At 43.0% G+C, this 14,989-nt stretch overlaps 1 protein-coding gene and 1 long non-coding RNA gene across 3 annotated transcripts in view; one reads left to right on the top strand and one right to left on the bottom strand.

The window, feature by feature from the left end:
• The window catches only part of LOC134909253 (ceruloplasmin-like), a 219,061-nt gene extending 209,982 nt beyond the window's left edge, over positions 1-9,079 (bottom strand). The window contains exon 1 of one of the 2 annotated variants that reach the window (XM_063915952.1): positions 8,818-9,079. In XM_063915952.1, coding sequence (XP_063772022.1) covers positions 8,818-8,972 — 155 coding nt within the window. In that variant the 5' untranslated portion in view covers positions 8,973-9,079. The remainder of the gene's footprint in view (positions 1-8,817) is intronic. The other variant, XM_063915951.1, reaches the window with a different exon arrangement.
• An 832-nt stretch (positions 9,080-9,911) lies between these two features.
• The window catches only part of LOC134909255 (uncharacterized), a 55,453-nt gene continuing 50,375 nt past the window's right edge, over positions 9,912-14,989 (top strand). The window contains exon 1 of the long non-coding RNA XR_010175874.1: positions 9,912-10,109. This is a non-coding gene — a long non-coding RNA (uncharacterized LOC134909255). The remainder of the gene's footprint in view (positions 10,110-14,989) is intronic.

Below are 14,989 nucleotides of genomic sequence, written 5' to 3'. Positions count from 1 at the left end.
GTGCTACAATATGGCAGATTCCATGCCAGGGTCTTCCAGTGGGACCTACTGGACAAGTGGTCAGGGTCGCATCTCCACATGCATAAAAGGATAATCTTGTCAGCGAAAGCCAGAATTTCGCTCCTGTGGTGGCTACAAATTTCTCACCTCCTGGAGGGAGTCAGGTTTGGGATTTAGGCCTGGATCCTGGTGACCACGGATGCAAGTCTCCAAGGATGGGGAGCAGTCATGCAAGGAGAAAGCTTCCAAGGAAGATGGTCAAGTCAAGAAACTCACCTTCACATAAACATTCTGGAGTTGAGAGCTGTGTACAACAGCCTTCATCAAGCGGCACACCTTCTTCAAGGTCGTCCCATACAGATCCAGTCGGTCAATGTAACGGCAGTAGCTTACATAAACCGTCAAGGTGGAACAAAAAGCAGGGCGGCAATGGCAGAGGTGGCAAAGATACTCCTCTGGGCAGAAAGACATGCAAAATCTCTGTCTGCAATTTTCATTCCAGGAGTGGACAACTGGGAAGCAGACTTCCTCAGCAGACACGATCTCCATCCAGGAGAATGGGGCCTCCACCCAGAAGTCTTTGCGGAAGTAACAAGTCATTGGGGTGTTCCTCAAGTGGACATGATGGCATCTCGTCTCAACAAGAAGCTTCCAACATATTGTTCCAGGTCGAGAGACCCACAAGCAATAGCAGTGGATGCACTGGTGACTCAGTGGATGTTTCAGTCAGTGTATCTGTTCCCTCCACTTCCACTTGTTCCAAGGGTTCTCAAGATCATCAGAAGAACAAGAGTTCGAGCAATTCTCATTGCTCCAGACTGGCCAAGGAGGGCCTGGTATCCAGATCTTCAAGAGTTGTTACTGGAAGATCCTCAGCCTCTTCCTCTTCGTGAGGACCTGCTTCAGCAGGGGCTGTTAGTTTATCAGGACTTACCGCGGCTGCGTTTGATGGCATGGCTGTTGAGCGCCAGATCCTAGCCCGTTAGGGTATTCCCAATTAAGTAATTCCCACATTTATTCTGGCCAGGAAAGGGGTAACGTCCAAACATTACCATCGTATTTGGAGAAAATATGTATCTTGGTGTGAATCCAAGAAGTCTCCTGCGGTGGAGTTTCAATTAGGATGTCTTCTCCTATTTCTACAGGCGGGTGTGGATGCTGGATTGAGATTAGGATCTATCAAGGTTCAGATTTCGGCCTTGTCAGTTTTCTTTCAAAAACAATTGGCTTCTCTTCCTGAGGTCCAGACATTCGTAAAGGGGGTTCTGCACATCCAACCTCCCTTTGTGCATCCTGCGGCGCCATGGGATCTTAATGTTGTGTTGCAGTTCCTTAAATCGGACTGGTTTGAGCCTCTACAAGACGTAGAGTTAAAGTTTCTCACTTGGAAAGTGGTCATGATATTGGCCTTGACCTCAGGCAGACGGGTGTCTGAGTTAGGAGCTCTCTCACACAAGAGTCCTTACTTAATATTTCATGAAGAAAGGCCTGAACTGGGAACACGGCTGCACTTTCTTCCAAAGGTTGTGTCTTCTTTTCATATCACCCATCCTGTGGTGTGCCAGTAGCTTCTGACACCTCAGCCATCTCAAAATCCTTGGATGTCGTCAGAGCGTTGAGGATTTATGTTGCAAGAACGGCTAGAATAAGGAAAACAGAATCTTTGTTTGTCCTCTATGACCCCAACAAGATTGGGGGTCCTGCTTCTAAGCAGACTGTTGCACGCTGGATCAGGGGTACCATTCAGCACGCTCATTCCACGGCAGGATTGCCGTTACCGACTTCGGTAAAAGCCCACTCTACAAGGAAAGTGGTTTCGTCCTGGGCGGCTGCCCGGGGTGTCTCAGCTTTACAAATCTGCCGAGCTGCTACTTGGTCAGGTGCAAACATGTTTGCTAAGTTTTATAAGTTTGACACCTTGGCTGCTGACGACCTAAGATTTGGTCAGTCAGTTCTGCAGGAACATTAGCACTTTCCCGCCCGTACTGGGAGCTTTGGTATATCCCCATGGTACTAAAATGGACCCCAGCATCCTATAGGACGTAAGAGAAAATAGGATTTTAATTACCTGCCGGTAAATCCTTTTCTCGTAGTCCATAGAGGATGCTGGGCGCCCGCCAAGTGCTCATTTTTCCTGCTGATTACGTTTATCTTTTTGCACATTTTTCATGTGTTCAGATGTTAACAGCTGTTGCTGTTGCGTTATGCATGCTGGTTGGCATGACTTATGTTAAAGGCCATGTTAGCTGACATGTTGTTTATGGATGGTGTGAGCTGGTGTGAATCTCGCCACAAGTTTAATAGTAATTCCTCTCTCGAGAATGTCCGTCTCCTCGGGCACAGTTCCTATACTGAGGTCTGGAGGAGGGGCATAGAGGGAGGAGTCACTGTTGAAAAGTCTTAAAGTGCCGAATGCTCCTGTGGAACCGTCTTTACCCCATGGTACTAAAATGGACCCCAGCATCCTCTACGGACTACGAGAAAAGGATTTACCGGCAGGTAATTAAAATCCTATTTTTAGCTGTTTTTATGTTTTTCCCCAAAAACAATCATCCAGATCCAAAACCAAAACCAAAACACGAAAGGGTGGTTTTGTCAAAACCAAGCCAAAACCAAAACTCAAAAGTAAAATTAGAACCAAAACCAAAACACGAAAAGTGCCAGCAGCACATCTCTAGTGTAAGTTTGTTTAAAAGGTAAGATACATGTACTTTTTATTTATCCCTGATCAAAGAGTAATGTTGGCTTAAGTAATAAACCTCTTATTGTTTAAATACTAAAGAAGTCCCTGCAGTGCCACCTGCTTTGAGTAATATTTTAGCGGACCTTGGCAAGTATACATTAATTCAGTGTGGAGTGAAGGTTTTTGAAATGATGTTTATCAAAGCATCTAAAGAGAAAAAGTGGAGAATTGCTATATCATCCAGCTATCATTTATCTGGCACCTTTTAGAACACAAGTTCTTTAACTCGGTCCTCAGGACCCCACAGAGTGCATGTTTCCAGGTTTCCACACTTAATCACAAGTGAAATAAATAGTTACCTGTTGATCTTTTAAAATGTGTCGGTGCGTAAGGAATACACCTGTGCATCTGTTAGGTGACCTGTAAAACATAAACTGTTTGGGGTCCTGAGGACCTAGTTTGAGAACCACCGTTTTATGTTAATATGCTTTTATATACCTTCCCCTAGGAAATAACAGACAAAGAGATAAAAGGGCACTGCTCGTAAAATTTCAGTCAGTATCTGCATGTTACTATAGATCGACAATGTATTGGTCAACAGTCAGTAAGTCAACACTGTATTGTCGACATGCATTAGATTGACAGTTACAGATGGTCAACATAACAATGCTCAACACACAAATGGTTGAAACAGGTTTTTGGGGATTTTTCCGGTTTTCCCAACATTTGCTAGATTTACTATCCACGTTGACAAATATTGTGAATAGTAACCTGTGGCAAGCTGAACGAGTCACCTTGTGAGAAGCAGGGCGAATTAAGTGAGCCAGTGAGGGTACACATTAGTAATGATGGTGGTTACATAACATGGAATATACAAAATTTTGCCTAAAAAAACCTAAAACGATTGTGTTGACCATTTATGTGTTGACCATTGTCATGTCAACATTTTCACCCTTTCGACCATTTGTACCCGTCGACCATAACCACTGTCATTCTTTCATCTGTCCACCTTTTGTACCTGTCGACCTTTTGTACCTACCGACCTAATGCATGTGCATCTTGTGTTGTCGACCTGTTGACTGTCTACCTAGCTATTGTAGATCTATTATAACACATCCCTTACAGTCTACATATAAAATATACTTGGGTGTGAGACTATCTAACAATAAATACATACATATCCCTTTCAGTAAATTTGTGATCAATCTAAATCCGTGAACTTTGCCTACATGAGGTTGCCCCATCATAACCTGATTCCACTTTATAAGGAGCGATAGAACCAGAATACATATGGGACTGCATAGGGTGTATTTACGTGCACTCACAACTACTTTCTGAGCATGTGCAATGTAAAATCCCAAGAGAGGAACTGGGCAAAGTGGCATATATCCAACACTGCATCAGCCCCATAAAGTGGATTATATTTATGGTACCTAAAACCAACATAAAAGATTAGCCACTGCTCATGCACAATAGACCTTTAGCGTGCTCTCCCCCAATTTGCCGATTGGCCCCTGTTTAGAGGTGCATTGTAAGTGAAAAGAAAATATGGGGAAGGGGGAATGTGCGGGGCAAAATCCAGAAATATATCATAATGGGTAGGAAGTGGTAGGGTGGTAAAAGACAAATGAGATTAAGAAAAGTTTTATTACAGCATGCTCTTTGTTTCAATGTATTCCTAACCAAACCAATGGCAAGTAGAAACTGGCTGTGCAATACAGTGCATTAACAAAATTGGGATTGCAATGGTTGAGAAAAAATGTATAGGCGAGAAGGGGGTTTCTCAATTACACCAATTCTTAATTCTGTGTGTTCCAAGGGCCCATCATTGAAAAAAATTGGGGGCCCTACCTTTTGGTCATATTTTTATAATTAAGTGGATATATGTTAATTGACCCCAGTAGTGTTTATACAATTGCCCAATAGGAGACTATCTTACTTGGTATTATTGTCTATGCTCACAATACTTATTATTACATGGGGCAACTCACTGGAAGAATTCAGAATATCCATCAAAAGAAATAACATACTGTACTGGAAAAATATATTTCATTGATGGTCTGTGTGAGCAAATAGCTACCTTCTTATTCATTTATTCTGGATTCCATTAGACTTTAATGCCCCATATGCCCCTCTATGCCAATTATGTAATTAGATCCGTCCACTTGCCCCTTACATGCCATCATGCCGCTCCAGATGCTCCTTATGCTGACTTTAATACCCCCAGGCTTGTAATATTGTCTTAGTATATTTTACAGGCTAAAGCATTAGCAGAGATTATTAAAAATAAAATAATAATATTAATAATAATAATAATAATAATAATAAAAATAATACTATTTAATCATTTCCGCACAAAGAGGAATCTACAGGTTATCTATCTTTGCATATTGAATTTCATCTTAGAAGAAGAAATAAACACCAGCCACTATGTTAAAAAACAATAGATAATGTAAACTTTAAAACAATAGCTTTCCTGTATTATTAATTTTATTGCAATGTTGCAAGTTAGGAGTTATATTAGTTTAGAAAATTGCAGCCCATTGTAAAGCCCCATATACACTAGACGAGAAAGTGAAAGATCTCACTCAGAAGGACTGATATCATCCAGTGTGTATGCTCAAAGTTGTTAACGATGCTCCCGCGCATCATTAATGACCCCCTCACTCGTCTGAACATGTACAGACGAGGGAGGTTCTGTTTAACGCCCCCCCCCCCCCCCACCATCGCTCCGTTCCTCGCCAGCATTGCCAAGTGTGTATGCACTTGCCAATGCCGGCACCTCGCCGGGTCCCCACCGCCGCCAATATCGGCGTAGGCGGGGATTGCCTAGTGTGTACTAGGCTTAATGGTTAAAATTTGGATTTCCTAACTTTGGAGTTCAATTCTGCCTTTATTTTGGAAGTAACTAACTACGTGCTTGTCCTGTCCTGCTCTCACCTTTATGGAAGCACACTCCTGTATGTTGGCCAAAAACCTCTGTGTAAGCCTGATAAGGAAATGACGGGAAAAGGTTGAACTCTGCATAGCTTGGTGCTTTCTAATATCAAAAGTGATAACTAGACTTCAGCATTTTTCTACCTTCTCTGACAGGAAGGGAGGGTAATAACAACTGCACCTGGGATTAGCAGCACAATAGGGAGGAGACTAACGCGTTTCGTCACGCTCACGTGACTTTCTCAAAGGTATTTTGAAATCTTTATTGTGATATTTTATATATAAAAATATTTTTTATGCATCCAATCATTGGAATATTGTTTTTTTGACACACGGTGGTTTTTATAATATATTTATACACTGATATTGTTTCACACTCTGCTAATCCCAGGCGCAGTTGTTTTTACCCTCCCTTCCTGCCTTTATTATACAAACGTGCAGAGGTTTGTTTACAACAGCGAAGGGGATTGGCGGAGACGGGAAGAAACATTGACGTAGATATTTTGAACTGTTAATTATTTTATATTTTACAATTCAGCACCTAAGCTTTTGTTTTTCATTACTTCTCTGACAGGAGATGTGATGATTACAGATGTGCCAGAGTAGAGGATCCCTGATGTACATCAGGGTTTTGACACAGGGCCATTCTTTTAGTTGTTGGAGAGGGTATTTGCCATATATTTTTTTATTCGTGTACAGTTTTCTCTAAGTATCTCCTGCTGCTGCAGTAACTTACCACCAAATCATTCTGTTATGGCAGCTCCTATGGCCCTACGTAAATGTTTTACCAAATGTATGTTTCTATTAAGCAACAGACATTATATGATATTAGAACTGACATTAGAAATTATCCTTTTTTATGGGCAAGGAATTTATTTACTTTATCTAGGGTTCGGCAGCCATTGTATATAAGTGGATGCAGTGTCTGACTGGGGTTCAAACAGCCCATCAGGTGAATGTAGTGGAAGGAACCCATGCCAGCCACTATTCCATGGCACTTGTCTGTCAAATAATTGACCCTCTAATAGAGTAACAGTGTATTATTCAAGTGCATGGTCTGGAACCTGAGAGATGTGGAGAGGCTCTCCGGCAGTGGGGCCCACAGGAGATTTCCCCCTGTACCTCTGTGGTCCATTCCAACCCTGATTATGTGGCACCTCGGAACCGGGGTAGTACAATTATATGTTAGCATGTGTTTTAGATGTACTATGCACTGTACTAACATAATTGTACATTGATCTTCGGTGGGTGAGAGGCAAAGTCTTGGGGCCAGTGAGCCCAAGCAAATCTGCCTGCGCAATCTATCAATGGATTAAAAGTCACAGGTAAAATACATACATAGAGGTTGAAAAAAAACAATTTGTCCATCGAGTTCAACCTATTAGTGATCTCCTACACTGTAATATTTTTAACACTAATTTTAACAGTGGTGAATGTTTAGACGTTAACTAAAATGCTCCTTTGTTTTTTTTAAGATTTTATTTTAGTACTATAGTACATGATTTACCCACCATAACCCTGTATGTCACTATCCATTAGGAATTTATCTATCCTATCCTTAAAAGTAATGACGAGTCCGCCATTACTACTCTCTCAGGCAGGGAATTCCAAAATATGTATTGTCCTTACTGTGAAGAAACCTTTCAGTCTCTGTGTGCAAAATCTCCTCTCCTCCAACCTATGCGGGTGTCCACATGTCCTTTGTGATGATCTTACCAAAAACAAATCCCCTGCGAGCTCTGTGTATTGACCCATTATATATTTGTAAATGTTAATCATGTCCCCTCTTGATCTCCTTTTTTCCAGTGTAAACATGCCTAGCAAGCCTTTTTCGTATTCTAGCATCTCCATCCCCTTAATCAATTTGGTCGCCCATCTCTGAACCTTTTCTAGTTCCAGGATATCTTTTTTGTAGTATGGTGCCCATAATTGTGCACAGTATTTGAGATGTGGCCTCACTAGTGATTTATATAATGGGAGTATAACACTCTCACCCCTTGCATCAATTCCCCGCTTAATGCATGCTAATACCTTGTTTGCCTTTTTTGCTGCATTTATACTTTGGGTACTACTGTTAAGTTTGTTATCTATGTGAACACCTAATTTTTTTGCCAGTACAGAATCCCATAGTTTTTTTTCCATGTAGTATGTAGGTAGTAGGTAGTAGCATTTTCATCAGAAATATCTGAGATGACCAACACATCCATTACACTCAAGAATTATTTTTACGACCACTAAATAAGCTGCTCTTCTAGATGCTGCAGCTAATTTTATTTCTAACAAAACATTACTATAAAAAAATAATCAGTAAAAGACAGTGGTATACTATTGAATGCGGTGAGTTACCGCACAGTAACAACGGGCTTTTTAGCCTGATAATACTATTGTGCTATCCAATTACAGCCCATTTTTACCATGCGGTAAATCACCTGTTATCGTGCAATAACACCTGGGATCCGGCTTACGGGGCTAATTGGAAAGCCCCAGGGGAATCCATTAGCTGTTGTGATTCACCACAGCTAATTGGATATTGCCCACTGATTATTTTCAAGTTAATATGAATTTGTCAGAAAGACATATTTACACAGAAAGAATGAAAGGACGCAGTCTTTTTCAAAATTAAAAAAATCATCTTGCAGTATTAATGGCATATATTAAAAATTTCATATATTATGTATTGCATCAATGATGTACGTAAACCCAATGCTTATGCACAGCTCCACTGCTTATATGTTTATAGATCTGTACATGCGCAGGAGCCTCACTGCGCCTGTGTATATCTGGAGCTACGATGCCGCTCTCAGTGCCCCAAACACCGCACAATGAAGGGCTCGCAAAAACCAGTGGCTGGATCCTTGGATGCAGCTTCACTGGCCCCGGCTGCATTATTTAACTGGATATCCTGAGTATCGGATGTCTGATGATCACGCAGTACATCCGATGTTGCACAGCAGCGGATCACAGAAGTTTGCAGTGGACATAAAACTTAAAACGCCTCCTGTGGCTTTTGCATATTTTAGTACAAAGACTCAGCAGCAGTGCTACCTGCAACCAACTTCTAATCAGGCCCTGCAAGCATCACCTTTGTACAATGTGACAGCTTGCAGTCTGTCAGCGGTCCATAGACATGTGTAAATAAGTAGCACTTTTCAATTCTACTGAACAAATAAAACACATATACTGTGATTGTTACTTACTCATCATCATCAATGGATTTTCCAGAAATTGTATTCATTCCGCTGGGGGCATAATCCCAATTTATCTCTCTAATTCCAATGTAGTATGTTATCTCTTTTCCTATCACATATCCAAAATCCAAGAGACAGAGCAGGCACACAACGAAGAGCTTCATTGTCCTTACGTAATGCCTAGAAGTGAAGGTCTGTATTTATAAAGGGTTGAGAGTGTCCTGATATGTCCATCACAGCAGTAAACAGATATTCCGGTAGAATCATGTTGCAACTCCCTTACTATTAGGCAATGTTCTATTACAAATATTATACCTGCCTCTATCTCGCTCTCTCTATTATATACTGTATATATATATATATATATATATATATATATAAATCCGCAGTCTGCCGGCACTCACAATCAAGACAACGTGCTAAGGTGCTCTTAAAAATTCCATAAAGTTCCAAAATTAAATATTCAAATATTCTCAGGGTAGTACCACTATTCTATGTGTTCCTGACGATGGGGTGTATACCCTGAAAACGCTTGACTAATATGACAACTTTTTTGATTGCACACACATTAGAAAAGCTGATTTGTGTTGGAGATAACAGGTTCTAACTACTTTTTTCCCCTTCCTGACAAAAGATGTTTTTTTACCATTAGCAGCCAGTGGTCACATTTATACCATATGTCAGTGGCTCCTGGGACATTTGTCCTGGTTTGTTTCTTCAAGTAATATACAGTTTTAAAAATAAATAATTAAAAGCAGTGTTTTATTTGGTAGCATACTATATCAATATTTTATTAACATTTTAAAGGTAAAAAGTGCCCAAAGTGGATAAATATAATTGCCCCTTGTAATACTTGTGTATTGCAGCTCCATACAAACATATGTGGCACCCCAGAAAAATGCATATGCTCCTTTAATTGTGAAAGCCAGTGTTTGCTAAACTTAAAGACATTTTACTGGCACAGTGAGAGTTAACAGAGTGGACCAGAGCCCGGTCACATGTTCTAGTGGTGAGGTAGCAAGATTTGATTGGATGGAGACTGAGGAACTAGCAGAACCTTGTGTGAAGAGGAAGTGGTCATGGAGGTTTTTGAGCTGGAGCCATTGCAGAGAGCAGACGTGTGGACGGAGCAGTGAACTGGAGAGTTGAGTGTTCTCTCAAGGCAGTTGTGAGACATGCTGCAGAGCTAAGGCAGTGGGGTGCTTGCTGGAGAGTGGGCATGAGATGCCGCAGCCGGGGACCAGACATCAGCAGGCCCATGCGTAGGCGCGGACGTCGTGCCCATTTTTAGGAGACAGCAGGTACCATACCATTGTGCAATAAGTACTTTTAAATCCTCAAGCCCTAATGCAAAGCTGTGACACTGTGGGATCTATGAGCTCCAACAATTTTGCCAGTGAAGATCAGGACTGTATGTAGGGATATTGAAAGCAAAGTGAGGATAGTCTTAGTGACTTCAATTAATTTGTGACAGTGTTCTTTTTGATCTTTTTTGAACATCCTACCATCTTTGAGTGTTTTTTTTTTATATTGCATTAAACACTGCTTGCATATATGTGATTAAATTGATTAAAAATCAGAATAGTTATTAACCACTGTCTTGAGCCAGGCCGGAGCCCACATTGAGTCACCTAGTGTAATGTGAACTTTTAAGTGGTTTAATCTTTATTGAATGCCAATATATTGTCTCTGAATTACCACAACTTGATTTAGGTGGTTATTCAGAATTGTTAGCAAACCAAAAAAGTAAGCAATTGGGCAAAACCATGTTGTACAGATGTCACATGTGCACAGAGATTTAGATTTTGGTGGGGTGTTTTCAAACTGAAATCTAAATTGCAGTGTAAAAATAAAGCAGACAATATTTACCATGCACAGAAACAATATAACCCACCCAAATCAAAATATCTCTGCACGTGTTACATCTGCCCTACCTGCAGTGCAACATGGTTTTGCCCAATTGCCATGTACATTACTGTATGCATAGACCTTGGATCACTACAATACAAATCATGTCAAGTTTACTAAATACCAGCGGTGGATCCTATCTCTTAGGAGGTGTAGGGCTGCTGCAGTCCGTGCTGCCTGCTGTAGGAGGAGAGGAGGAGAGAGGTGGTGGGACTGCACTTATGCAAAACACCGGCTTCTATGGACTGCATTAGCTGCAGCCCATAGAGGCCGGATAGGGTTGCCCAAAACGTAGGGCGTGACTTCCCACAGGAAGCACGCCTTTGCTAATTGCAGTCTGTACTGGCAGTCCCAGAGGGAAATAACACCTCCCAATTGGACTGCCTGTCCTGCAGGCAACTGGCAGGCAGCACTTCAAATAGGAAGTCACTGCCAGTCACAGTATAGGCAGTGCAGTCACAGACTGCAACTGGATCACGATGTGACGGATTTTACTGAGGGAGCTGCAGCACTGCAGCCCATAGGTAAAATCTGCCACTGGTAAATACTAATTTACAAACTTTAGCAAATAAGATAAACTTGTGAAAATTAACATGCAGAAAAAAAGAAATGTTATTGTACAATTGGTCAGGTCCATATTTCGAGTAGTCTCCCACACCCGCTCACATCGAGCCCAATTCCTACTGTGAACAATAACAGAAATCCACGGTCCATGTGAAGGGAACAGGGCCTAGTGAAGTGATTCTGTAAACTGCATCATTTAGGTCCCACCCCTAAGTAAAATATTAATAAATCTTGGCACTTTGCCGTGAGCGAGCAGGGCCGAATGACGTGAGTTTTCTGGCCCCGCCCCCATCACAGCCCACCTGCTTGTCCTCTCCGGACTTCTTCTGGAGAGGACAATATAAAGTAAGCTAGTATGGGCTAAACCTAACCCCAAGGGCGTAGCTACCATAGGTGCAGGGAGTGCAGCTGCTAAGGGGTCCAGAGCTGAGAAGGGCCCACCTTCCCTGTCAAAGTTACAAGTGTTATATACATTTTCCACATTTGGGTGGTACATAGGGGCCCTTACAAACTTTTGCCTTTCGTCCTACAATATATCGGGCCTGGACCTGCTCCTTGTACTGTGGTATAAAATGAGCTGGAGGGCATTATAATGTTAAATGTAGTAATATGAACTTGGACACTGTAATGTGGCACAATGTGAAGTGGAGCCACCATAGTCTGGCATAATATGAACTGGGGGCCCTTTAATGTTTCATAATATGAACTGTGAACACTGTATATTGTAATATGAATTAGGGCTACTGTATTGTATAATGTGTACTGGCAGCCATATAATGTGACATACTATGGTCTATAAAATAAACAAGGGCAGTTCTATGGGGGATACCATTAACTAAGGTTCTACTATAGTTCAGAAAGTAAACTAGAGCACTATTATAGGACATACAATGAACAACTATTGCAGAGAAGTGTCTCTCTAGAAGCATCGGGACAGGGGTTCCTTCAAAATGTTGCTATAGGACCCACACATTTCTGGTTACGCCCCTGCCTAAGCCCACTACTTACCGGTGGGATCTATTGGGATTCTGGGCCCTATGTACTAAGGGCCTTATTCAGTATGAGTGCGATCACATACTGACGATTTTCAGGCCAGTGTGCACTCATATTGCGTGTGCTTGACTGACAGGCAGAGGCATTTGCGGGGTGGTCAGGGGCAGCAACATAGCATTGTGGAATGCAGGCGGGTCTTGGATGTTTTTGGGGTGGCCGCGTGAAGTCACATATGGCCACTACGACAGGAAACATGGCCACTATGCGCCTGCTTTCACAGCCAGGCTGCACAGGCAGGGGGTATCCCTAATTAAATTGTGATTGCATCGCCGGCAGCCACTTGCATGCTGGGCGGCCCCAGCATGCGATCACAAGCAGTTGCAGTTTTGCTAATTCAGATAAACTGCAACTGATGCTGAATAGCAGTGTCGTAACTAGACATTTTAGCGCTGTCTACAAGAAACAGCATTTGCGCCCCCCCATGTCATGTACAAAACAGGGCCAGTGCACACCATAAGTGCATACCAAAAATATAGGGGTGTGGCCACAAAATAATGCCAATTCATATTATGCTGTACAGAAATCTCCATGCCGCACAGTAGTGCCACTTACACACATTACACCAGATATAGCCCCTTTTACACAGTGCGGAAGACAGAGTCCCCTTCGGGTGCTACAGCGCAGCTGCAGGAAGCAATGCCCGAATCCACCCCATCCCCACTGCCAGAGCTTATATTGCAATCCAGACACCCCCACTCCTTCCACTGAGCTTATTCTGACTTGTGGGCAAATATGCCCGACACCCCAGCACCCAACAACAAGCATTTATAGTGCAGCCTGATTTCCCCCTCCCCCTGACGGGAAGTTAAATTAGGCCACGGACAATACTGCCTGATCCCCCCACCCCCCCTGCCACCGGAGTACACAGTGAGCCGTTTGAGCTGCAATGCCCGATCCCCCACCCCCACTGCCACCGGAGTACACAGTGTGCCGTTTGGGCTGCAATGCCCGGTCCCTCTCCCCATCACCCCTGGCCGCCAGAGTTACATTGAGCACCGGCAACTCTTCAGGACAGTGATCCTGCAGCTCACTCTATCCTGATGCGAAGAGGGTTATCCAGCTGCATTCACTCACTTTAATTCTGCCGGTGGGGGGATCGGGCATTATAGTCCACGCGGCTCACTGTGTACTTCGGCGGTGGTGGCAGCGGGGGTGGGGGGATCGGGCAGTATTGTCTGTGGCTTAGTTTAACCTCCCGTCAGGGGGAGATGGTGACTCTGGGCTGCACTATAAACTCCAGCAATGGGGATGAAGTGGGATCCCGCAGCGGCACTGTAACACCGGAGCTATGGGTGTTGCTGGCGGTACTGCGCCCACAGTGCATCTGCGCTGTGTGCAAGGCACCGCCGGCACAGACCTTGTTATGGCTCTGCTGAATAGGGTCCTAAGCCTTGAAGAGAGATAAAGTGGAGAGAGGTAGCGTACCAACCAATCAGCTCCTGACATTTTTCAAACACAGTTGATTAACTTGAAAAAGGTAAAAAGGTATATTTCAGTCCTGGCACTAGTTAGTGATTATAACCAGTGTAGCAAGTGTGCAATGGTAGCTGCCCTACTGTCTAGCCATGTGCAGACCCTCTAACAAAAAAGCTATCAGAAAGAACACAGTGGTGCTGCTGTAGCACAAACTTAACACACTGTATACAATTTGTAACACTTTATTGACTAAGAGTAAAAGAAAGATACATTGATCAACATATTTACATTAGGATAACATAATATTACTCTGCATCAGAAGTTAAAAAACAGTTAATAACAGATGTAAAAATTAAAGGCTATATACAGTATTAATGGATCTCAGAGGCACTGTTTTAGCAAACAAAATAACAATATAAATTGTCCAATAGCAGCTTATTGTCTCCACATAAATACATAATAATAGTAATACCAGCAGTGGATGGCATACAGTTTAATGCTGTGGAGACTCTAAAGGTCCATACACATTAGACAACGTCACTCTATGAGCGATGTCGTCTAGAGTTTCCTCTGCCGGGCCGGGCGGTCGGCGGCCGCCCGTACACACTGAGCGATATGACCGCTCATATCGCTTAGTGACGCAGCCACTGGCCATGCATGCAACTCCTGGACGACAGTCCAGATCGAGCTTGCATGTACTGCCGACAGCGATGATCGTTGCCGACCCACTGGGCTGTGCAGTGGCAGAACTAGCGAGCGGTGGGCCCAGGTGCGACAAAATGCTTTGGGCCCCCCCATCCCATCCAAGTCCACCCCCTCACCCCTGGAGAGGATCTGGTGAGGAAGACCTGCTCAGGGCCAGAGAAATGGATACCTAGCAACAGTGCCGTAACTAGACATTTTAGCACTGTGTGCAATAAACGGCATCGGAGCCCCACCCCTGCATTCAAAACAGGGACAGTGTGCGCCGTAGGCACGTGCAAAAATACATAGTGGCGTGGCTTCGTGGGGAAGGGGTGTGGCCACAAAATAATACCAATTCATAAAACAGTGCACAGTAGTCTCCATTATTCAAATTATGCCCTTGTTACACATCACAGATGTGTAACATCTGACAGATCAGACAGATTCCCCCTAACATCAGACAGATTCCCCCTTTTTACACATTGCGTCAGGCAGATTCCCCCTTTTTACACATTACGTCAGGCAGATTCCCCCTTTTTACACATTGCGGCAGGCA

The sequence above is a fragment of the Pseudophryne corroboree genome, chromosome 4 (assembly GCF_028390025.1).
Source record: "Pseudophryne corroboree isolate aPseCor3 chromosome 4, aPseCor3.hap2, whole genome shotgun sequence".
In the NCBI taxonomy this organism is placed as follows: domain Eukaryota; kingdom Metazoa; phylum Chordata; class Amphibia; order Anura; family Myobatrachidae; genus Pseudophryne; species Pseudophryne corroboree.
Note: the sequence above shows the minus strand (reverse complement) of the source record. Positions and strands in the feature narration are given on the sequence as shown.